The 26,217-nt window shown below is 38.4% G+C and overlaps 1 protein-coding gene across 2 annotated transcripts in view; it reads left to right on the top strand.

Annotated features, from left to right (window-relative positions):
* The window catches only part of CHMP3 (charged multivesicular body protein 3), a 113,859-nt gene that overhangs the window by 39,694 nt on the left and 47,948 nt on the right, over positions 1–26,217 (top strand). Inside the window, exon 1 of one of the 2 annotated variants that reach the window (XM_027621135.1) lies at positions 13,390–13,570. The exons of the other annotated variant lie outside the window; for it this stretch is intronic. Within the exon in view, the coding sequence (XP_027476936.1) occupies positions 13,526–13,570 (45 nt within the window). The 5' untranslated portion in view covers positions 13,390–13,525. Of the gene's footprint in view, positions 1–13,389; positions 13,571–26,217 lie in introns of those variants that run through there. 2 annotated transcript variants of the gene reach the window in all.

Here is a 26,217-nt window from a genome sequence, read left to right on the forward strand (position 1 = left end):
TTATTCATTCTACAACTGGAAGCCTGAACCTCCCATTCCCCTTCACCCCTTGGCAACTATCAGTTTGCTCTCTGTATTTATGCATCAATCTCTGCATTAATTATTCTTTAAACATTTGATAGAATTTTCCAGTTTAACCATCTGAGCCTGGAGATTTCTTTTTAGGGAAAAAAATCTTTTTACATAGATTTTTTGTATTTATTTGGTAACTGTTTTTAAATTATGACTCAATTTCCTTAATTGAACATTATATATCATACTACCTATTATATTATTATCAATAATATCTATCATATTATCCATTTCATATTAGGTGAGTTGTGGTAACTTGTTTTTCAGGAAATTGATCCATTTCATCCCTTATTAACTCTTTGGTGTCTGCAAGGTCTGTAGTGATGTTCTACTTCATTCCTGATATTGGTCATTTGTGTTCTCTTTCTTTTGTCTTTATGTCTTTTTTTCTAGAGGTCTGTCAATTTTGTTTGTATTTTCAAAGAACCAGCTCTTTGTTTCATTAATTTTCTCTATTGCTTTTCTATTTTCAATTTCATTGGTTTCTGCTTCTCTCTCTCCTGCCTTAGGTTTACTTTGTTCTTCTTTTTTTATGTTCTCAAGGTGGAAACTTAGATTACTGATCTGAAACTTTTCTTCTTTTCTAATGGTACATTTAATGCAATAAATTTTCCTTTCAATATTGATTTAGCTGTGTCCCACAAACATTGATATGTTGTATTTTCTTTTTTTATTAAAGATTTCATTTATTCATTTGAGAGAGAGAGAGAGAGAGAGACAGAGAGAGCACAAGCAGGCGGAAAGGCAGAAGAAGAGGGAGATGCAGACTCCCCACTGAGATGGGAGCCTGACGCGGGGCTTGGTCCCAGGACCTGGAGATCATGACCTGAGCTGAAGGCAGACTCTTAACGACTGAGCCACCCAGGCGCCCTGATAGTTTGTATTTTCATTTTCATTCTGTTCATGCATTTTTTAATTTCTCTTGAAACTTTCTCTTTGATCCATTAATTATTTAGAAGTGTGTTGTTTAGTTTCAATGTATTTGGAGGATTTTTCTGTTATTGATTTCTAGTGGGTAGAGAACATACTTGGTATGATTTAACTTATTTTAAATTTCTTGAGGTTTATTTTATGGCCCATGATATTGTCTCCCTTGATATATGTTCTTTAGGCACTTGAAAAGAGTGTGTATTCTGTCGTGGGTAGAGTGTTCTATACATTTAGATCCTATCCTATTGGTTGATGAGGTTCTTCTACATCCTTGATTTTCTTAGTTGTTCTATCAGTTGTTGAGAGAGTGGTATTGAAATCTCAAACTGTAATTGTGTATTTGTCTATTTCTTTATTTCTGTCCTATCAGTTTTTATTTACCATTATTTTCACTTCTGTTGGTGTATACAGTTTTGGGATTGCCATGTCTTTTTGGTGGATTGACACTTTTATCATGGTATAGTGTACATCTTTGTTTCTGGTGAATTTCTTTGCCTTAAGTGTAAATTATCTAATAATTTAGCCACTCCTGCTTTCCTTTGATTAATGTTTGCATGATATAACTTTTTTTATCCTTTTACTTTCATTCAGCCTATATCATTATATTTGAAGCGAATTTATTGTACATGACATATAGTTGTATTTTTAATCCTTTCTATCAATCTCTTTTAATTGTATTTAGACCGTTTACATTTAACATAATTATTGATATGTTCAGACTAAGTCTGATTGTTTATATTTTATTTTCCGTTTGTTCTTTCTGTTTTCTTTTCCTTTCTTCCTATGGATTACTTGAACATTTTTTAGAATTCCATTTTGACATATCTATAGTGTTTTTTAAAACTGCTTTATTGAAATATAATTCACATATTATATGATTCATTCACTTAAAAATTTTTACAGTACTTACTGCTCACCACAATAAGTGTAGTTACCATTTGTCACTATACAACATTATTACAATATTATATGCTATATTTCCTATGCTGTACTTTTCATCTCCATATGTACAATTCAATGACTTTTAGTACATTCACAAATTGTGCAACCATCACCATTATATAATTCCAGAACATTTTCATTACCCCAAAAAGAAAGCCCATACATATTAGCAATCACATTCCATTCTGCATTTTTCCCATCTCCTGGAAACCACTAATCTATGTTCTCTCACTTTGGATTTGCCGATTCTATACAAAATTATGTGTCCTTGGATTTGGTTTCTTTCCCTTGGCATAGTGTTTTCAATTTTTCATCCACATTGTAGCATGAATCAGTATTTCATTCCTTTTTATGACAAATAAGATTTGATTACATGGATAATATATTTTATGTATCTACTTATCAGTTGATGGACATTTAGGTTCATTCTACTTTTTTACTATTATGAATAATGCTGCTATGAATATCTGTGTACAAGTTCTTGTGTGGACATATATTTTCATTTTGATTTGTATGTTTCTAGAGTGGAATTGCTGAATCATATGGTATCATATTTAACTTCTTGAGGAACCGCCAAACTGCTTTCCAAAGTTACTGCATCATTTTACATCCCCACTGTCAGTGTATGATATGAGACTTCCAGTTCTTTGTATCCTCAGTAACACTTATTGTCTTGCCTTTTTTTATTATAGCCATCAGAGTGTGTGTGAAGTCATCTCATTGTGGTTTTGATTTTCATTTCCCTGATGGCCAATATCTCTATAGTATTTTTTAGTGTACTTTGTATAGTTTTTTAGTGGTTGCTCTAAGTATTACATTATATGTACATAACTTATCACAGTCTACCAGTGTTATCATTTCACCAATTCAAGGGAAGTATAGAAAGTATAGAAGTATAGAAACCTTACTTCTCTTTAGGTCTCTTCCTTCCCCCATTTATAATATAATTATCTTAAATATTTCCCCTATCTATATTTAGAATCTTATTAAGCAATATTATAATTTTTGCTTCAACCATTGGACACAGTTTAGAAAACTCAAAAGGAGAGCAAAAGCCCATTGTATTTAATCCATATTTTTGCCTAGTCTGTCTTTTTTTGCTCCCTAGTATTCCTAGATTCCTTCTTTTATTGTTTTATTGTTTCCTTTCTATTTAGAGAACTTTCTGTTTAGAAAATCTCTTTTCTTGAGGTACCTGGGTGGTTCAGTCAGTTAAGCATCTGCCTTCAGCTCAGGTCGTGATCTCAGGGTCCTGGGATCGAGCCCCGTGTCCAGCCCCACATCCAGCCCCGTGTCCAGCCTGCTTCCCCCTCATTCGTGTGCTCACTTTCTCTCTCTCTCAAATACATAAGTAAAATCTTAAAAAAGAAACTATTCTCTTAAGGTAGTTTTCTGGAGACACATTCTCTTAGTTTTCCTTCAACTGAAAATGTCTTTATTTCCTCTTCATTCTGAAGAATATTATCTTGGCATATAAGATTCTGGGTTGACAATTCTTTTCTTCTAGTACTTGAAAAATATTGTGCTATTTCCTTCTGTCTCCCATGGTTCTGATAAGAGATCCATTGCCATTTGAGTTGTTTTTCCCCAATAGATAAGATGTCATTTTTTTCTGGCTGCTTTTGAGATGTTTTTAGTTTTCAAAAGTTGAACTAACCATGCATCTTGGGGTGTATTTCTTTGGCTGTATCTTTTTGGGGTTTGCTCAGTCTCTTGAATGTGCAGGTTTATGTCCCTTGCCAATTTGGAGAAGTTTTCAATCATTATTTCTTTTCTTTGGCCATTCTTTCATTTCGTTTTTAATATTTTATTTATTTATTTGAGATAGACAAAGATAGTGAGAGAGCATGAGCGGGAAGGGGAGGGAGAAGCAGGCTTCCCACTAAGCATGGAGCGCGATGTGGGGCTTGATCCCAGGACCCAGGGATCATGACCTGAACCAAAGGCAGACACTTAACTGACTGAGCCACCCAGGCGCCTCTGGCCATTATTTCTTTAAGTACTTTTTCTGTCCTGCCGTATTTCTCTTCTTCCACGGATCTGATGACACAAATGCTACATCTTTTGTTAAAGTTCCACACTTCTCTGAGATTCTGTTCATTCTTTTTCAGTCTATTTTCTGTCATTCGTATTGGGTACTGTCTTATTGTTCTATTTTCCATTTCACTGATTCTTTCTTCTGTCTTCTCCATTGTATTGTTGAGCCTATTCAATGAGCTTTTTATTTTGGTTATTGTGTTTTTTAAGTCTAAAATTTCCCTTTGGTTTTTCTTTGTACGTTCCTTTTTCCTGAGATTTTTTTTTTTACTTGTTTCAATCATGTTACAAATTGCTTATTGAAGCATTTTAAAAATCATGGAATTTAAAAATCTTTATTAGATAATTTTAACATTTTTGTTATCTCATTCTTAGCATCTATATTAAGTTTACTGGGGCTGCCACAACAAATGCCCACAAACTAGGTGGCTTAAAACAACAGATATTTATTCTCTCACAGTTCTTGAGGCTAGAAGTTAAGGTGAAATCAAGGCTGAAATCAAGTTTTTTGGCAGAGCCATACTTTCTCTAATGGCTCTAGGAAATAATCCTTCCTTGCCTCTTCTAGCTTTTGATAGTTCAGTCTTTGGTGTTTCTTGAGTTGCAGATATTTACTCCAATCTCTGCCTCTGTCTCCACATGGTTTTCTCTATTATGTGTCTGTGTCCAAATTTCCCTCTTCTTAAAGGACACCAGTTTTATTGGATTTAGGCCCAACCTTAATATAATCTCTACTCAATTTAATTTACGGGTAAAGACCCTATTTTCAAATAAGGTAACATTCAAAGGTTCCAGTGGACATGGATTTTTGGGAGACTCTGTTCAATGTAGTAAAGTGTGTATTGATTATATTTTTTTTCATTTAGTTTGAGAACTTCCTGGTTCTTGGTAAGATGAGTAATTTTCATTTGAAACCTGGACATTTCATATTATGTTCTGAGATTCTGTATCTTATTTAAACCTGTTTCTGCTGGTTTTTTTTCTGACACTGCTTTGGTAGGAAAAGTGGAGGTACCACCTCATTACTTACAAGTGAACGTAGAAGTCCAAGTTCCTTCATTCAGTGAGACATGAAAGGAGTTCCTTTTTTTAAAAAGTTTTTATTTGTTTAAGGAATTTCTACACCCCACATGGGGCTTGAACTCATGAGCCTGAGACCAAGAGTTGCATACTCTTCCATCTGAGCCAGCGAGGAGCCCTGAGAGGAGTTCCTCTTTAATGCTAGGTAGAGATGAGAGTTTCAGTTCTCCACTGACACTATGGGGGGTGGTCTCAGTATCACTGGGTGATGATGAAAGTCCTGAGTCTCCATTAGATCTCCTCTAACACCACTCCAGTGGGGAGAGGGAGGGTTGCCTTGTGACTACCAGGTGTGGTGGGAGTTCAGGCTCCCCAATTTCCATTAAGATTTATTATTTGACTTATGAGTTACTTGGAAATATGTTTTCACATTTCAAAAATAATTTCAGTTTTCTTTTCTGTCATTGATTTTTAACCCAGTTGAAATGTGGTCTCATTTAGTGGGATGTGTATCAAAATGCTTTCTTCACTTGTCTTATATTTTAGTACATAGTCAATTTTGGTAAACCTTTGATATGTAATAACTTATTCTGTCTGTTGTGTACAAAATATGACAATTAGATTAAATGTTTTCATGTCTTATCTTCATGTCTTGTTTTCATGTCTTCTCTGTCTTTATCAAATGTTTGTCTTCTTGCTCAATTAGTGAAAGAAAAGTTCAGATTTCCCCCTATGATAGTGGGTTTATGTATTTCTCTTTGAAATTTTCAGTTCTTGGGGTGACTGTGTGACTCAGTCAGTTGGGTGTCTGCCTTTGGCTTGGGTCATGATCCCGGGGTCCTGGGATTGAGCCCTGTGTTGGGCTCCTTGCTCAGCAGAGAGTCTGCTTCTCCCTATGCCCCTTCCCACCACTTGTGCTCTCTCTCTGTCAAATAAATGAATAAAATCTTTAAAAAAAAAAGTCGGTTCTTGCTGCTGCTGCTTTTTTTTTGTTAGACTATATGATTAGCTTCCTGGTAGATTGATATTTGCACATTATAAATAAACTTCTTTATACATATAAAGCTATTTTGCCATAAAATCTATTTTGTCTGATAATAATATAGCTATAGCCGTTTTGTTTTGGTTAATAATTGCCTGGTAAATATGTTTGTGCAGGTCTTTCTTCCAATTTTTTTTTTTTTTTTGTATTTTATGTTGTAGTTTTGTCCCTTTTAAGTAGCTTAAAACTAAATGTAAAAAAACCTAGTCTGGAATCTCTTTTCAATGGTGAGTTTAGTGCATTTCATTATGAATACTGATATATCTTTATTTCTATCATTGTCTTTTGTGTCTCCTACTTTTCCTGACTTTTCTGTCTCTTTTTCTACCTTATTTATTTAAAATAATTTTAATTATTTATCTGAGAGAGAGACTGAGAAAGCACGAGTGTGGGGAAGGGTAGAGGGGGAGGGAGAAGCAGAGTTCCTAATGAGCAGGGAGCCTGATGCAGAGCTCAATACCAGGACCCTGAGATCATGACGTGAGCTGAAGTCAGACACTGAACTGACTGAGCCACCCAGGCACCCCTCTACCTTATTTAGGTTAATATTCTTTTTTAAAGATTTTTTTATTTATTTGAGAGAGAGAGAGAGAGAGAGAACACGAGTGGGGGGAAAGGCAGAGGGAGAGGAGAAGCATTCTCCCTGCTGAGCAGGGAGCCTGCCATGGGTCTTGATCCCAGAACCCTGGGATCATGACCTGAGCCAAAGGCCGCTTAACTGACTGAGCCATGAGGCACCCCCAGATTAATATTCTTAATTCCATTTTTTCCTCTACTATTCTGGAAGTACTGCTTTTTAGTGATTACCCTTAAAATTCTAACAAATTTACTTAATATCTAAAATTATTCAGTATCTTTACTCTTTCCCAAAGAATATTAAAGTATATCTTGTTTTCAGTATCTCACTGTTGTGGGGAAATAAGGGAAGATGTGTGATTCCCCTGTGATCATTTTAATTTCCATGACTTCCCACCCATTTTTTCATATTATGTTGTGGAATGTCTTAGTTTTACCCTTTTAATCTCCCCAAATTCAATATTATTATCATTTATTCAATCAATTCTTTTCAGATTGACTACAGTATTCACTAAATTATTTGTTATCATTTCTTTGTGTATCTAAGGCCTTCCTTTTAAGGGGATCATCACTATTATTTGTAAAACACATTCTTTAGACTTTTGTTTAGTGTTAATCTAACAGTTTGCAGATTTTCTTTTTGTCTGTTGTTAGTCATTTTTACTCCTGAAGATGTCTTTATTTTGCCTCCTTTTGGAATGATAATTTAGCAGGGTATACAATTACAAGTTAACAGTTTGTTTCCCCCACCCTGCTCAGGTCCCCATGAAGTTCTCAACAGTTTAAATTAGGAACAGTTTAATTGAATAGGCCTAAGATTTGCAACACAAAGGAAGTAGTATAAATTTAAACCCACAGGAAGGCAACCTTATGATTATGGTTTCTTAAGGAAGCCTTCTAATTTTATTTTTTCACCAGATATGTGGCCTGAAACAAACATTTTCTTCTTAGCCCTCTTTGTTAGCAGATAGATTTCTCTCCCTAGTCTGTCCTTTCACTGAGGGTGAAGTCTTCAAGGATCTTATATTCAGGGGGTCTCAATTTTGCTTCACCATTTTCCTGGCCTTTAAAAGCCTTGCCTCCTGTTCTTCTGCCCAATCATTAAAACCAAGCATACTATGTGATCTCAATTGTGTGACTTTCAAGAAGAGATAAAACTAATCTATGGAGATACAAGTCAGAATAATGATTATGTTTGGTGGGTATTGACTGGAAATAGGCATCATAGCACCTTCTAAGATTTTGGAAATGTGTTTTTGTTGTTGTTGTTGTTTTAAGACTATTTATTTATAGACAGAGAGAGACACAGCGAGAGAGCGAACACCAGCAGGGGGAGCGGGAGAGGCTCCCTACCCTCATAACCTCATCTAAACCTAATTATCTCCCACAGGTTCCATCTGTGGTATGGAAGCAGGTTTCCCGCGGAGCAGGGAGCCTGGTGCAGGGCTCTATGCAGGGCTTGATCCCAGGACCCTGGGATCATGACCTAAATCACAGGCAGTCGCTTAATGACTGAGCCACCCAGCTGCCCCGATTTTGGAAATGCTTTAAATGTTGATCTACATAGTGGTTTTACAGATATATACATATGTAAAAATTCATCAGTTCATACACTTAAGACCTGTGCACTTTACCATCTATAAGCTATATATAATTAAAAAAAACCAACAAAGTTCTAAGTTTCTGTTATTGGCAGATATTACTAAATTCTTTTATATTTTTTGAGATCAACCATGCACAAAAAAATAGTTCTGGTTATATCTTATCAAGACTCTATGTGTTTGTAGTGACTTTTTCAGAATATTCAGCCTAACATCATGTTGAATGTGTGAGTCACATGCTACTCTTCCAATTCTGATATTCTGATACTATTTTTGGCAACTTTAGTAAAGTATTGCTTACATGTTCCAGCTGGATTCGTCAAAGTCCAGGCTTTGTCTCTGCTATGCTGTGCAGAAATAAGAAAAGTCATGTGAATCTCCCATCAGAGTTTTAATGGTGGAAATGGTGCTTTAGAGGGCAATATGTGATGGCTGTAGTGATTACTGTGATTTCCCAGGGAAAGATCATCCTTCAAGCTAGAGTCAGGCCTTGGATATCTACTTACCCCTTCCAAGTAGAAACTGTCCCTACTTTGGGGCCACTCATGGAGGATAGAAGTCTGTTTATTTTGAAACGATTCAGCTAATCAGTCTCCATCCTCTATCACCTTCTCTCTTCTCTAAAGTGGAGGACTCATATATAAATGAGAATTGTAGTTTAAATTGTAGCCTTTCAAAAGATATGTTGAAGTCCTAACCCTCATTACCTCAGAATGTGATCTTATTTGGAAATAGGATTATTGTAGATATAATTAGTTAGGACAAGGTCATGGTGGATTAGGGTGGGCCATTAATGTGACTGGTGTGCTTATAAGAAGAGGAAGAAAGATACAGAGGGGACACTGTTATTGACTGAATTGTGTCACCCCCAAAATGCATATGTGGAAGCCCTAACCCCCAATGTGTTGGTATTTGGAGATGGAACCTGTGGGAGATAATTAGGTTTAGATGAGGTTATGAGGGTAGGGACCTCATGATGGGCTTAGTACCCTTATAAGAGAAAAAGACACCGCAGCTTGCTCTCTCTACCATGTGAGGATGCAGTAAGAAGTCCAAACCAGGAAGAGCGCTCTCTCTAGAGCCTGACCTTGCTGGCACTTATCTCGGACTTCCAGCCTCCAGAACTGTGAGAAAATAAATTTCTGTTGTTCAAGCCAATTTTTGGTATCTTGTTATGGCAGCACAAGCTGACTCGTACAAACACCACGTAATGACAGAAGCAGATATTGGAGTAATGCAGCTGCAAGCCAAGAAATGCCAATGATTGACAGCCATCAGCAGAACCTAGGGAAAGGAACAGAAGGATTCTACCACAGTCTCAAAGGAAGCGTGGCTCTGCTGACACCTTGATTTTGGATTCCTAGTCTCCAGAACAGTGGCAGAATAAATTTCTATTGTTTTAAACCACCTGTTTTGTTGTACTTAGTTATAGCAGTCCTCAGAAACTAGTACAGGTAATCATAAGGTTGGTGGAGGAATGCTGGAAATGGGAAGATGACTCAAGGTCTTTCTTTGCCTTCTCTCAAGTCATAAGCAGTGGCTAGAAGCCCCTGAGATCTGAAGGTTAGTCAGAAATTCAGATAAATCCATCCCCAAATTATTATATAAGGCATGGGAGGGAATTCAATTTTCCAAAGGTCAGTTTATATCTAACATTTTCAGAGTCCATCTTTTGTATAAAACAAAGTGTATCTTGGTTTTATTAGGCCAAAATTCCTGCTAGGAATTGGGTTGTGGTTTTTTCTTTCCCAAAGCATTTCATTTAACAATCTACCTGGTGAATGGGGAGCAGCTGTGAGCTATGATGCCTCCTAAGATGGGAAATATTACAGAAATGAGCAAGGACAAACTGGGGAATGGAGGAAAAAGAGTCCTTTCTATTTTTCACTTCAAATTCAGGGAAATATTTAAAGCATCGGGCATTGTAATACCTTTCAACTGCAGGACATGCATCTATTTATAATATTTTTCAGGGATCAGGAGAACGCATATAAAACCTTTGAAATTGTGTGTGAATAAACGTCTTTGTGAACATATGGCAAGGGAGTGTGATCCTGTTAAACACTTGCTGTGTTTGGCAGGAGCAAAGAGCTAGAATGCCTGCTCACTTAGTTCTTCCCACCCCCTCAGATGTGAGTCTTAGCAAGTGGGAGGATCTGGTGCATGCTTCCTAAGGTCCATGTATGAAGGACAAACTATAGCTGCAGCCACAGTTTTGTCTAGTGCCAAAGCAGTATCAGGACATAAATAGAGGATATGTTGCTCTGGGGGTGAAGCCTGGAGAATGTGTGGAGGATGCACAGTGCCCTTTTAGTCACTGAGGAAAACTGCATTGATGTGTTTATAGGGCTCTGTCAGTAGCTATGGGCTCTGTATTTCAGGTAGATGCCACATGCCCAATCCAACCTTCCTTCACACTCTCTTTGGCCTCTCTGCCCTTGATAACCAGCTTTAAAACAAGTGCAGCTTTAGGAACTGAAGTGCCTGTGGTCCAAAACCCACACCCAGAAACTGGGAAGGCTCTTAGGCACATGCTGTCTCTTTTGTACGGGATACTCCTCATATCTCTGCTGGCTCACCCTTCAAGGCTCACTTATATATCACCTTCAGGGAGGAGTCACTAATCACTATGTTCTTCTTACGGTCAGAATTTTGCACATTTGTAGTAATTCACTTAACTTTATGGATCACCATTGTTTAATACCTGTCCTCACCAGATTGTATGAGGTTCTTTTTTGTTCACTATAGTTTTCCTAGAACCTATAGAATGCCTGACCTATAGTAGGCGTTTGATAAATACTGTTGACTAATTGTAAGTTCAGTGTCTTCCTATATGAAAAATTGCTGCCTTATAGTTCATCCAAAAAGAAAGAAAAAGAAGAGGAGGGATGTGGTGAAGAAAACCTTAAAAACATTTCCACAGATTTCTCATTTTCAAAGTTCCTTCACATTAAAAAAAAGGAAGAAAGGAAAGAAGGAAAACGGTTCAGTGGAAAATGGGCAAAGGATAAAAGAAGTAATTCACAGAAGAAATTCAAATAGCCAATAAGTATACAAAAAGATGCTCATCTAGACTAGTAATCCTAGAAATGAAAATTAAGAACAATATTTTATCCCCTCAGATTGGTAAAATTGCAAAGTTTTGATACCATTCATTGCTAGCAAGGATTTAGGGAATAGGATGCTCTCATACACTGTTGGTTGTTCACAACTAGTGCAATCTGTATGAAGACCATTGGTAGTATTTTTAAAATTAAAACTGTCTTTATTTATTATTTAATAGGGAAAAATTGGAAACCATTTGACCTCACACAATAGGGAAATGGTTAAAAAAATTTAGTGCATTCCTGCCACAGAATCCCTTAGCTATAAATATTAACATCAATGAAAATCTATGTAAAAATTTTTTAAAAAGGAGATTGCAAAACAATACATATAATATGATCCCAACTAAGTAAAAATATATAAAAGCATATTCTCCAAAGGAAAAGATCTCAAATGATTCACACTATGTATAATTATAATAATTTTTGAAAGATTTTATTTACTTGAGAGAGAGGGAGTGAGAGGACATGAGCAGGGGAAGGGCATAGAGAAAGGCAGATTCCCCGCTGAGTGGGGAGCCCAACGCGGGGCTTGATCCCAGGACCCAAGGATCATGACTTGAACCGAAGGCAGACACTTAACCCACTGAGCCACCCAGGTGCCCTTATAATTATAATAATTTAATTACAAGGTCCTTTGAGACCTTTTCCCCTGAGGAACTAAGAATGGGATTTTAATTTTTACAATGAACCTGTACTGCTATTTTTAAAAGAACTTTATTGAAGTATGATTGACATATAGTGCACATATTTAAAGTATCCATTTGTTTTGGCATTGTATACATCTGTGAAACCATCACCACAATCAAGAGAATATCCATCACCCCCAAAAGCTTACTCATGTGTCTCTGTAGTCTCTCCTTCCTGCCGCTTCCTAAACTAACCCGTCCCCTAGCAACCACTGAGCTACTTTCTGTCACTATAGACTAGTTTGAATTTTTTAGAATGCTATATAAATGTAATCACACAGTACATACTCCCTTTTTTCTGGCTTCTTTCAGCATAATTATTTTAAGATTCATCCATGTTGTTGCATGTATCAATAGTTTGTTCATTTTTATTGCTGAGTAGTATTCTATTGCAAGGATCTATACAATTGATTTATCCATTCATCTTTTGATGGGCCTTTGGACTATTTCCAGTTTTTGGCTATTACAAATAAGGGTGCTATGAACGTCCATTTACAGGTGTTTGTAAAGACATATGCTTTAATCTCCACTAGCTAGCAGTGGAATGGCATAAATTAGGTGTATGCTTAGCATTTCAAGAAATTACCAAAACATTTTCAAAGCGGTTGTACCATTTTACATTCCCACAAAGAGATGGAGTATGGGGTTGTGGCACTAAAATGTGTGGTATCTTCACCAAGACGTTTGGAAATGACAGTAACCATCAGCTTACTGCGTAGTTTTAATCAGATTGCCAGGCTAAAATGCGTCTAGTCCTTTTTAATCTCAGATGCTGACCTTTGATTAAGGTCATGGTCATGGTCCATGTGGCGTATAGGACGACACACACACAAATGCCAGGTAGGACTCATCCGCGTTGGAAAAGACGATGAACGTCTGTTCACTGTGACACTTGGGCGGAAAGAAGAGAGCTGGAGTTCAAACACATTGAAAAGTTACCATTGTTGGGACTTGGTTAAGAGAGGGAGAGAAGATGATGCCCAGGTTAGAATGATTAGGTGATGGTGGCGACAAGACAGGGGAGGAGTGGGTCTAGAGGGAGGAAGAAGGGGTCATTTCTGGCTTTGCTGCATGTGACGTGCCTAGGCGATACACGCCACTCGGAAAGTGGTTGTAAAGGGACTTCCGTCTAGGTGGAGATAAAGATTTCCGTGCAACAACATACAGTTGTGGAAGTATCAGGAGCAGCTGTAATTACCACGTGCAGTTAATAAATTCCTATCTTCCAAAGGAATCACTTCCACACCTCACTGAAACAAGCCTAACTCGTCCAAAGGCTCTACAAACGCCCTCCCAGAACGTGCGCGATTCCAACGATCTTTCTGACGAAACTCCGCCCCGCCCAATTTTGCGCATGCGCCGGACGCATGCGCACCACGTTCACTGCGGCCTCTCCCTTCTCCGGGAGTCTGGGCTCCTTTCCTATCGCCTGCCCCGCCCAGGCGGCTGCCCGTGACCTGCCTGGGCGCAGGGAACGGAAAGCCGAAAGGGGCAAGACGAGTTCAGTTCGCCATGGGGCTGTTTGGGAAAACCCAGGAGAAGCCGCCCAAAGAGCTGGTAAGGGCTACGGTGATGGCAAAAGAGTCGGGGGATTTGCGTGGGGCGTAGTGGAGTTCGTAAGCGACTGGTCACTGTCCCTCCCGGCTGGCCAGGTGCCCTCGGCCCCTATTTCCGGGGTCTTCCACTCGACCGAGGGGCCAGAGGAAGAATCTCTAAGGAGGCGGCTGTGGCTAAAGAGAGTCCTGCTACGTCAGAACTCCATAGGGCGGCCGAGGGCCAGATAAAGAGTTTCTCAGCCCCGGTACTGGGCGCGGAGGTAGCAAGACGCTCTTGGCCTCTGGAAAGCCTTTCCCCTGCGCGCGTTGGTACGTCCCGCCCGGAACCTTTCCCTGGCCGACGCCCCGCCCCTAACGCCCGCCTCCGGACAATTGGCGGACCTGCCCGTACCCCGAGAGTGGTACCCTGGAAGCCCCGCCACCGCCGCCCCTTCCCCCTAACCCACTGTAGTAAGTGGGAGGGTCTGTTTCCTCTTGCCTTGTCCTACAACATTATGTTGACTGCAGACACGTTAATTATAGAAGGGACCCGACTCGGGGGAATGGTACTGAGGATAACTCAGGACCTGGCTTCGAATCATCTGGATCTACCTGTAAACTGAGATAATGGGATAATGTGTAGCGTTTGAGTGCCCTGCAGAGTCAGTCTCTTCCTAAGTTTGAATCCTGGTTCCCCATAGACCAAACATTGTGATCTAAGGAAAGTTCATTTCTCTGTGCCTTAGTCTTGTCAGGTAGGAATGATAATAGTTTCACTTCAGAGTCATGGAAGATGAAAGACTGTGAAGTTTTTTAGTAATGCTAAAAATTAGTAGGGTTAATTCTTTATAGATTCTACAACCTGGCCACCCAAGTGCAGACCAGCCTCGTCGGCATCACCTGGTAGCTACTTCGAAATCTGAGGCCCTACCCAAGACCTTTTTAATCATAATTTGAATTCTAACAAGATCTTCAGTGATTTGTGTGAACGCTAAAGTTTGAGAAGCATTGCTTTACAACACCCAGTACAAATTTACCCATAATGAAAAAAAAACCCACCTTGAAATCCTTCATTTAATAAATGATCTCACCTGTTCTGCCTTTGCAGGCATGTTTTTAAAAACCAATGTTCTACATTATGAAGTTGCTGACACATAATGTGTGTGTTAATGTTGGTTATATTTGTTAACTGTAGGTCCTAGAACACTACATCCTGTATAAATATTAGTTTCTGTAGGCAGCTTACTCAGTTTTACTCCCTGGTAGAATAAAAATTGTGGAGCTTAAATGAGGTAAGACTGTGTGACATTACTTTGTAAGCTGTAGAGCATTATATAGATGCACATTTTATGGTGTGTATGTATTCAGAGATGCTTGTTATTGTAGAAGTGTATTTTTGATGTTAGGGAAAGATTATTTTCCTTCAGTGTTTGACCTTAGCTTTGCCATTCATAAAATGAGATAAGGTTCTGGGAAAACAGTCTTACTACTATTTAAACTGATCTGTTGTATATGTGTTACTTGTGTAACACTTAGAGTAGTTTTAAATGATAAATAGAATTGCTAAGAACATGATGTCAGAATACTTTTCCAGTAGGGTAACCTACCTAGGAAAGTGAATCAACACCAGAAATTTTCAGGGTTAATGCGTGAGATTGGTTTTTAAAATATGCCTGCCAGGGGGTGCCTGGTTGGCACAGTTTGCCATCCAGCTCTTGGTTTCGTCTCAGGTCATGATCTCATGGATCGTGAAATCAAGCCTCATGCAGGACTCTGCTCTCAGTGCAGAGTCGCCTTGGGTTTCTGTGCTTGGGTTTCTCTCTCCCTCTACTCTCTCTCTCTCTCTCTCTCTCATAAATAAATACATCTTTAAAAAATGTATATGCCTGGGGCACCTGGGTGGCTCAGTCATTAAGCGTCTGCCTTTGGCTCAGGTCATGATCCCAGCGTCCTGGGATCGAGCCCTACGTCAGGCTCCCTGCTCCGCGGGAAGCCTGCTTCTCCCTCTCCCAATCCCCCTGCTTGTGTTCCCTCTCTTGCTGTGTCTCTCTCTGTCCAAAAAAAAAAAAAAAAATATATATATATATATATATATGCATGCCTGCCAGTGGGATATCATAGAGAGGAAATAAACAGCCAAGGAATGTATCATCTAGCAAGTAAGATAAGCATTTCAAGAACAAGTCTGGATTGGGTACTATATAAACAGTTACAGGAGCTCAGAGGTTGGAGTGATCACCCCCAGGCTGGGGTGATCAGAAATGATTTGGCCCTTTACTATCATGTTTTCCACACATCTCCTTCCTGTGAATTGGTTCTTGACTGTTTAGTGGGATTTTTAGTATTATTTATTTTAATTGGTGCTGGAGATACCCTGCTCAAGATTTTCTTTAAGTTCCCTTTAATAGTACCTCAGGCTAACCTTTGGGTTCTGATTATATCTCGTTCTAATTTGTCAGACAGTGTTTCTGTTTGCTTTGGGTTCAGCTTCTACCAAGTTCTCTTTATAACTTGTGATTTATGACCAAGGAAAGTGTTTTGTCACCTTCCACAATTATTTAGTATTGAGTTTGTAAATCCAGAAAGTGCCAATAAAGCAGGAATGAGAAATACCGTTTTTTCTCTGTGGAGCTGCTGACACACAGATAAAGTCTTGGGAAACATATATGAATAGGACATGTAATGTCAGGTATTTTAGTCTTAGTTTGGCATTTTTTTTAAGAGAGAGAAGGAGAAAAATTAAATGTTTAACTTTATAAAGGAAGTAAAGGAAATTAAAACCAAAGATAACATTTGCAAAGAAGAGAGGAGAGAATTGACAAAATGCCAGAGTCTCAGCTGGGCAACTGTTGAATTAGGATAAATTTATAGTATGCCTTCCACTGGGGGCTGGAACATGAGGGCATGTGGGTCATGGTCCCAGCATAGGTGCAAAAGGCAGGTGCAGCTGAGCCACGCCATCATGGTTGTCATTTAGGCCATCGTCACAAGTCAGTCCAGGCAAGTAAAATACATTAGGGGTGGTGTTCCCACAGCTTTCGTACAGCATGCAGCACAGAGTAGGTGCTAAATAAATGTTGAGTATGAATGAATAATGGTAAATTGAATAATGGTCAGACTAAAGTCAAATATTCCTAAAGCCAAATAGTCCTAAGATGAACAGTGTTTCAAAGGATACTCCAGGGAAACGTTATAGCTACTTAAGGGGCCTTACAGACTAAAGCTATTGCCCCCAGGCATTTCTGATGATTGCCGGAGACGTTTTAGTGGTGAAACTTGTTCTACCTTAAAGTGCCCACGTGAAGAGTAGATTGGGCCTGCTAAGGATGAAGAAGCCTTGTAATTTACTTAGAAACCTGTAACTGTGTTGTGATGGGACTCAAGAGGACATGAGATTGTGTTGGAAAGAGATTCTTCTGTTGGATTGAGGTACTGCTGGAAAATTGTGCTGTCCTTACATGGGGATTTCGCTGATTTAGCCTTTGGATAGGGTAGTACAGTCATGGCATCAGAATTCCTAAATCATACGACTAACTTATATCTTTACATCATGTCTCATGGTTGTGGGTTGCTATCAGAAAAAAAGAAAATGAGACAGGGAGATGGAGAAAAAGAGAAAGTTTCATTTACTTAGTTCATCCAATAAACATTTATTGAGGTATTTTAGTGTATATTGGGTTGGACACCAGGTTTTCAAAAAATAAGACACTGGATGAGAACATCAAAGAATACCAAGTTTACTGGGGGAGTCTGGCATGTGAATAAATACTCATATTTTAGAGTAAATAAGGGCAATGATGTAAGTATATACAAGCTCTGTGATGTCACAGTGGAAGGAGTGGTTAATTGTTCAGAGTGGGAAAGAAGACCTGATCAGGTAGGGTATCTAGATCTTATCACAAGGGGCATTAGTCAGATGGGTGATGTGGTATAGGATTAGGAAAGAGGGGGCATCCCAAGCACAGTAAACGGTATGTGCAGCGTGTGGAAGTGTGGAGCATAGATTGGAGGGACCAGAAAAAACTTAAACGTGGTTAGAGGATGAAATACTGTGAAATCTGAGTGGGATGCAGGCGGAAGTGATGGCAGTGTCAGATCTAAAATTGCAGAGGTAGATAGAGGTTGGATTAGCAGAGCCCAGTGTGTCATGCCCACTAAGGATGAGCGCATTCGGAAGAGTGGTTTGGAGCAAGAATTGGAGGGAAGAGAATTAGGTATGGGGGCCAGTTCGTGACCCGGCCGAGAGATGATGCTGGTCTTAGTTGTGGAAATAGGGAGATAGAGAGAATAGGATGAATTTTTGAAATATTTAGGAGATGTGGTCAGAATTTGCTGATCTGCGTGTGGAATGAGAGTGTAAAGCTGATTCTTAGGGTTGACTGGAGGTGAGGTTAAACAGAGACCTGTCATTCCCCTCGGTTTCACACTGTGAACTGAAAATGAGAGAATTCAGAACAACAGCAGGTTTGATGGGTTACTGGTGGTGGAGGGGAAGGAACCACAGAGTTCAGTTTTGGACAGAATTCAGGAGATCAAGGAAAACATAAGAGAAAAGGTTATCCTGGGAGAATATTTTTCTACTTTGTCCACTCAGCAAAATTGTAAGCTTCTTGAGAGCAAGGATCATGTTTTTCTTTATCATTCATTGAGTCAGCATAGTGTGGAACTCCCTTAGTAAGAGTAAGGGGCCTATCAGGTATTTGCTTGATGAACAAAAGTAGAGGTAGTGGGAGAACAGTTACACATTTGAAGTATAAGGCTATACTTGTTCCTCTTTTGTATATCCATCTGACAGTGATCATAATAGGCACATTTTGACCTTATTTCAGTTATTTGTTCCTTTTGCTGAATTTCTAGTTTTATGTATGTTTTAAATCTTGAAGGATACACAAAATCCCAGTTTACAGAGATTACCTTTAGGGAGAAGTGCTAGGTAGCTGAGAGTCAAAAGTGGGAGGGGAACTTAGTTTTCACTATGCATATGCCTGTTGTAGTTTGCTCAGGCTGCTGTAACAAAGTACTATAGATAAGGTAGCTTACACCCAATAGAAATTTATTTCTCACAGTTCTGGAGATTAAGAAGTACAAGATCAAGGTGCCTACAGATTGAGTGTCCGGTGAGGACGTGATTTCTAATTATAGATGGCTGGCTTTACACTGTGTCCTCACATGGTAGAAGGAGGAATCCAGTTTTCTGGGGTCTCTTTTGTAAGGTCACTAAACTCATTCATGAGGGCTCTGCAGTCATGACCCAGTCACTTCCCTCATGCCCCACATCCAAATACTATTACATTGGGGATTGGGTTTTAACATAGGAATTTTGCGGGACATATACATTCTGTCTATAGCAATGTGATTAGAATCTCCCAGCCTGGGACCTGAAATCAGCCATTTCTCTAAGGAGCACTGGTTTCTTTTAGTGGGAATGGTATTTAGAAACCAAAATTTAGGTGCTCATGGTGCTTATTGCTACTGGAGTGTTCTTCCTTCTAGGTCTTTTAATTGGACAGAACTAAGAAATCATTCTTTAAAAAAATCATGAGGTGATTAGAGACTAGGTTGCTTTGAACCAGCCCTTCTGCCAAAAATAACTGGAAGAGCTAGATAAAAACCATAACTATTTGTAATCACTTAAAACTATCTAGGCAGTGAAGAATTGCAAAATCAAAATCCCAGAGAAAAGGGAAATTCAGTTACATGAGCCCAGTCATTTGGGACCACTTTCCCACTAAAGACATCCTCTAATTCCTAATGCAGTGGTTAAGAAACTGAGAATTTGAGTGGAGTTCTTCACAGACCCTATGGTTAGATAGTTCAGAGATTAGAGTTCAGGGCATACCAATGATAAGGGATTCAGGTAAATTTCCAAGGCTCTTGGTTGGGACTCTGAAAGGATACACTTCAGCAGTGGCAGTGATCTGGGAGTAAACTGGCTTTCACAAAGATTGAAGTCCAGTTTCAGATCCCTGATTGCATTCATTAAGCTTAATTAAAAACCAATCGACAGTGTCCTTAGGATATGTCTTCTCTGGAAGGAGATAACATTATCCAGAGACAAATTATCCTGTGGATTTTTCATATACAGTATTCAGAATTCAGGGGAAAAAAATTGACTCTTAGGAAGTCTCTATTCTGAATATGTCTTTATGTATTCTGGATACCAACTCTCTATAAGTGCTTTTTATTTGTTACCATTTATATCTTTAGATCTCAAGATCTCCAAATTTGTGGCCTTTCCCCTTTCTATAAATGGTGTCTTATGATGAACAGAAATTCTTAATTTCAATGTAGTTAAAAATATCAGTCTTTTCCTTTATGCTCTCGATTTTTGTCTTTTTAAAAAGATTATTTGGGTGCCTGGGTGGCTCAGTTGGTTAAGCGACTGCCTTCGGCTCAGGTCATGATCCTGGAGTCCCGGGATTGAGTCCTACATTGGGCTCCCTGCTCAGCAGGGAGTCTGCTTCTCCCTCTGACCCTCTTCCCTCTCGTGCTCTCTATTTCTCATTCTCTCTCTGTCAAATAAATAAATAAAATCTTTAAAGAAAAAGATTATTTATTTGTCAGAGAGCATGCGTGAGAGAGCAAGCACAAGCAGGGGGAGACTTCTGTGTACAGAGGTGACTTCTATGTACAGTCAGGTTGAGAACCTGGGACATGGCTGGATAATTTTGGTTGTTCCCATTTCTCCTAGGTATGTTTTTCTTTTGCAAAATCTCTTTTGATTTTTGAAGTTAACTTTTTTTTCTTTTTGACAAGATTTTATGAAACTTTCTCTTTGACATTTAAAAACATATAGAAAGTTTCTTTAGATTTTTCATTGTTACTAATGGCTCAAATTTTATGCTCCTTCACAACGCATATTCCATGCAGTTGAATTCAACATGTTATTGAGCATCTGCTTTGTGCCAGACATTGTGCAAAGGCTAAGTGAATAAGAAAAGATCTTTGATCTCTGGAGTGGACAGTCTATAAATAATTTATAAGTATAATATGGTTTATAAAAGAAGGGAGTTACAGCATTGTGTGTAATTATATTGCAAGGGGTTTAACCCATCCTAGAGGTCAAGGAAGGCCTCCTCAAAGTATCATTTAAGCTGAGACTTGAAGAACACGTTCAGAAAACATGTTCTTTAACTATTTTTTCTGACTACTGCTGACATTTGGGGAAAGAAATATTTCCTGTTGGTCATATGACATTGTTCTATCAGCTAGTTGCCACCTTCTTTTTTTTTAAGATCTTCTTTGTCAGAGAGCACAAGCAGGGGAAGCAGCAGGCAGAGGGAGAAGCAGGCTCCCCGCTGAGCAAGGAGCCCAATGTGGGACTGGATCCCAGGACCCTGGGATCATGACCTGAGCTGAAGGCAGACACTTAACTGACTGCACCACCCAGGCGTCCCTAGTTGCCACCTTAACATAGTTATTAAATTGCTCCAATTCATGCCTCAGTGCTTCTAGTAGTCGAAGTACTTCAAGTATAAATATAAGGTATAATTTATCATATTAAGATGTTAATAAAATGAAAATTGAGCTTAATCAACATTATCCGGAAGATTTGAATTTAGACCATTTAAAAACGAGTTTGCTTCAGTTAATTATAAAAAAGTATTTACTTTCATTTATATAGTTAAGTATATTTGTGTGGGTCAAATTCTAGGCCTCTATTCTGTTCCATTGATCTATGTGTCTCTTTGTCTCTACATCCTTGCCAACAATGTTTTTTGTTTTTGTTTTTGGGTGGTTTTTTGGGGTTTTTTTGACAGCCATTTGCTGGGGGTGAAGCGGTATCTCATGGTTTTGATTTGCATTTTTTTTAGTAACCAGTGAAGTAGAATATCTTTTCATGTGCTTGTTGACCATTTGTATATCTTTTTTGGAGAAATGTCTTTTTTATGTCCTTTGTACAATTTTTAATTGGGCTGACTTTGTTGTTGAATTGTCGGATTTCATTACATACTTACAGTAAGCTTTTATCAGATACATGATTTGCAAATATTTTCTCCCATTTTATAGGTTATCTTTTTACTTTCTTGATAATATTCTTTACACAGTTGTTTTTAATAGATTTATTTATTTGAGAGAAAGAGCATGAGCATGGGGAGGGGTAGAGGGAGAGAGAGAGGCAGAGAAGCAAACTTCCCACTGAGCGCAGAGCCTGACACAGTTCGATCCCAGGACCCTGAGATCATGACCTGAGCCTAAACCAAGAGTGGAGGCTTAACCAACTGAGCCACCCAGGTGCCCCAGTTGTTTTTTAATTTTAATGAGGTTCAGTTTATGTATTTTTTCTGTTTTTGTTCATGCTTTTGGGACATTGCTAATTATCCATTGCTAAATTTGATACTTGGAGAGTTTTATAGATTTAGCTCCCATAGCTAGGTCTTTGACTCATGTTAATTTTTATATATTGGAGGTAGGAGTACAGCTTGCTTTTTTTTTTTTTTAAGATTTTTTTGGTTTGAGACAATGAGGGGGGAGGGGCAGAGGGAGAGGGAGAAGCAGACTCCCTGCTGAGCAGGGAGCCTGACATGGGGCTCCATCCCAGGACCCTGAGATTATGACCTGAGTCGAAGGCAGATGCTCAACCGACTGAGCCACCCAGGTGCCCACAGCTTGCTTTTGTTTGGTGTTTGCATAGTATATTTCTGTATGCCTTCACCTTTAATCTTAGTCTTTATATTTAAGTGGGTTTTTGGTGGGCAACATACAGTTGGGTCTTGCTTTTTATTCCCCTCTCCCCCACTCTGACACACTGTCTTTTAGTTGGTTTATTTAGACCGTTCACATTTAAAACTACCATTGATACAGCTGCATCGTCATCTGTAGTGTTGGAACTGCTCTCTATTATACTTGTTACTTTTTCCCATCTTAAAAAAAATTTTTTTTTTGCCTTGTGTGATTTTAACTGAGCATTTTATATAATTCATTTTATCTCATATTTTTGCATATCAGTTACACATCTTTAAGATTTTAGTGATTATCCCAGATTTTGAAATACGTGTTTGCAATTAACTAACTTAACTTCTAATAACATTATACTGTTTTGTGTTTCACATGAAATGCAGGTACCTTCTAACATTGTACTCCCAATCCCCCCTCCTGTCCAGTATGACCTTGTTCTCATTCATCTCACTTATCTGTATGCTGTCTTCATCCAATACACGTTTATTGTTATTACTTTAAACAGTTATCTTTTAAATCACTTAAGAATAAGAAAAGTAAAAATTTTGCCTTCATTTATTTTTTTGATACTCTTTATGTAGATGCAAGTTTCTAACTACATAATTTTTCTTCTCCCTGAAGATCTGTGTTTAAACATTTCTGTAAACCAGATCTGCTGTGAGGAATTCCCTCGATTTTTATTTGTTTGAGAGTCTTTATTTCGCCTTCTCTTTTGAAAGATCATTTTGTTGGACACAGAATTCTAGGTTGGTGACGTCTTTTCAACACTTTAAATATCTCCATCCTCTTTGTGCTTGCACAGTCTCTAACAAGAAGTCCTTTTTAATTCTTAACCTTGTTCTCCTATAGGTAAAGTGTTTTTTTGCTCTGTCTTCCTCCAGGATTTTCTCTCTGCTTTGGTGTTCTACAGTTTAAATATGATATCACTAGTTGTCATTTTTTGGACTGTTAATTCTAGTTTGTGTTCTCTCTGCTTCCTGGATCTTTGGTTTGGCGTCTGTCATTAATTTTGGAAGGTTCTCAACCATCATTATTTCAAGTATTTTTTCTGTTCCGTTTCCTCTTTTATCTCCTTCAGGTATTCCAATTATATATTACATCCTTTGAAATTGTCTCACAGTTCTTAGACATTCTTTTCTTTTCGTTTTCATCTTTTTCTTTTTTAAATTTCAGTGGCTTCAAATTCATTGATTCATTTCTTGGCTATGTCCTGTCTACTGATGAACCTATCAAAGGTATTCTTCATTTCTGTTACGATGTTTTGTCTTAAATTTCTAGCATTTCCTTTTGATTCTTAGTGTTTCCATCCCTGTACTTGCCTTCATTATCCATCTCTTCTTTGATAATATCTGCTTTTTTTCACAAGTGCCACAAAATGTCAGACTTTATGTCACACCTAATCCTGGTTCTGATGCTTTCTTTGTCTCTTCAGACTGTGCTTTTTCTTGCCTTTTAGAATGCCTTGAAATTTTATGTTGAAGACCGAACATGATATGAAGGTTAATAGGAACTGAGGTAAGCTGGTCTTCAGCATGAGGTTTTATGTTAATCAGGCTAGGAGTTTGGCTTTGTTCCTGTTTGCTGTAGCTGTAGGTGCCATAGGCTTAAGGTTATTCTAGTGTCCTTGTTTTTATCTCCTTTGTTATCTTGGATGCCCATAAAAACTTTTTTAGGTAGATAAAACTCACTTTGCATCTCTTTTAGCTCTAATTCATTGTTATACTGGAGCCCTGTTGGTGTGGTGGGAAGGAAGATGTGGGGGACTGGAAGCATTCTACAATCTTATTAAGTCTGTGTTTTAGTGGCGTGTGTCCCCGGACTGTGACATCCCCAAGTATTTCTTAATTTCTTGCCCACTTCTGGTGACACAAGAAGACTAAAAAAAGAGCAGAGTCTGGTAAATGCCCTTTCCCAAAGTGGGACAAGGCTCTAGTAGGGTTTATTTTACTGAAGAATAGGCCTTTGTTATGGAGACCAGTCTGTGCATATTTCTGAAAAATGGTTACTTTCCCCCTCCTTCTGTCAGAAACACAAGGGTGGGGGGATCTTTCTTGCCTTTTCAACATGAGAAACTTCTGGAATTTCTGGAGGTAAAACCCATGAAATTGTGGTGTCCTCTAGGAGTTTCATTCTCATGGTGATCTATACTCCTCCTGTAGCAGCTAGTCAAAATTACCCCTTAAATGTTCCTTCCAGTGTTCCAGGTAAGCATATCTCAACTGTGATTCTCTGTATTCACCTCTCCACATTTCAGGATAGTAGTTTGCCCTGTAACCTTGGTTTTCTCATGAGTCCAAGAAAATTGATGATTTATTTTTTATTTTTTATTTTTTTGGTCGTAGGACAGGAATGATGGCTTTTGAGCTCTGTATATGTCAGAGCTGAATCTGAAATTTGTCTTCATTTTTGAATAATATTTTCACTGGTATAAAATTTGGGATTGAGAGAATTTCTTCTTGCAGTATTTTAAAGACTCTCAATTGTCTTACAATTTGCATAGTTTCTTTTGCGAAGTCTGATGTAATTCTTATTTTTGTTCCTTTGTAATTAGCATGTATGTTTTCTCCCTAGCTGGTTGAAGATTTTATCTCTGATTTTCAACATTTTATTTTTTAAAAGACTTATTTATTTTAGAGAGTGGGAGAGAGCGTGTGTGAGCGGGGAAGGGAGGGGAGGAGGCAGAGGGAGAGAGAGAACCTCAAGCAGACTCCCCACTGAGTGTGGAGCCTGACATGGGGCTCGATCTCACGACCTGACCTGAAACCAAGAACCGGAGACTTAACCGACTGAGCCACTCAGGCACCCCTGATTTTCAGCATTTAAAATATATTGTGTTTAGGTGTGTGGTGTCATGTTACATTCTGTTTGTTTTTTATATTTTCCTTGCTGTGCATTCTCTTAAGCTTCTTGGCTCTGTGGTTTGATATGTTTCATTATTTTTGGAAACTTTTCAGCCATTCTCTTCGTAAGTACTTCTGTTTTCTCTCTCATCTCCTGCTGGAGTACCAGTTACACATATGTTAGACCATTTGTTATCACTTACAGCTCTTGCATACATTGTTTTATTTTATTCTTTATTTTTTAGTTTGGGTAGCCTTTATTGACTTCAGGTTTGTTGTTTTTTTCCTCAGCTGTGTTTGATATGCCAATGACGACATTCTTTGTATGTGTTTAAAATTCTTTCTCCCATTTTCAATTAAGACTGAAAGTGGATGTGAACTCCCATTGTGCCTGGGGCTCCTGAGGTTCTGTGCTGTCCATACTCGGACTTCATCAGTTTATTACAAATTTTAACTGAATTTTCCTTAATTGCTTCCAAGGTGCCTGCCATCCCATGTAGGGCCACAGATAATTTATGTTCATTGTTCCCTCCCTACTTGGAAGTGAGTCTTTTGTTTTCATTTCATTCTACTTTGTTGCTTTGTGACCAGTTTTTGACACGTTCAGGAAAAGTTATTTTTTAGTTCATCCAGCTTGTGTTATTGAGTCTTCCCAGCTTTCTATATCGAGGCAGAGATGGAATTCTCAAATTCTTTTTGAAAATTTCCCTCATTAAATTGGACCTATTTATTTTCTAAAAATTTTATCTATCTATCTATCTCTCTCTCTCTCTATTTATTTATTTATTTATAGAGAGAGCATGCACTAGCAAGGGGAGAGGGCAGAGAGAGAGGGAAAGAGAGAATCTTAAGCAGGCTCCATGCTCAGTGTAGAGCCTGATAGGCTGACCCTGAGATCATGAGCTTATCCAAAATCAAGAGTTGGACACTTAACTGACTGAGTCCCCCAAAGGCACCGTAGACCTGTTTCTTAAGTGTCTTTTTTATTTTTTCAACAAGTGTATATTATATCATTTTCCATTTTGCAGCCATTTGCACAATTTTCTTTCTTGGTATTGTTTTCCTATTGCTACCCTATATATTGGTCCTTACAGTGAAATGTATGATTTACGACACTGAGGTCTTTTCTTTTTTTTTTTTTTAATATTTT

Source organism: Zalophus californianus, chromosome 8 (assembly GCF_009762305.2).
Source record: "Zalophus californianus isolate mZalCal1 chromosome 8, mZalCal1.pri.v2, whole genome shotgun sequence".
In the NCBI taxonomy this organism is placed as follows: Eukaryota; Metazoa; Chordata; class Mammalia; order Carnivora; family Otariidae; genus Zalophus; species Zalophus californianus.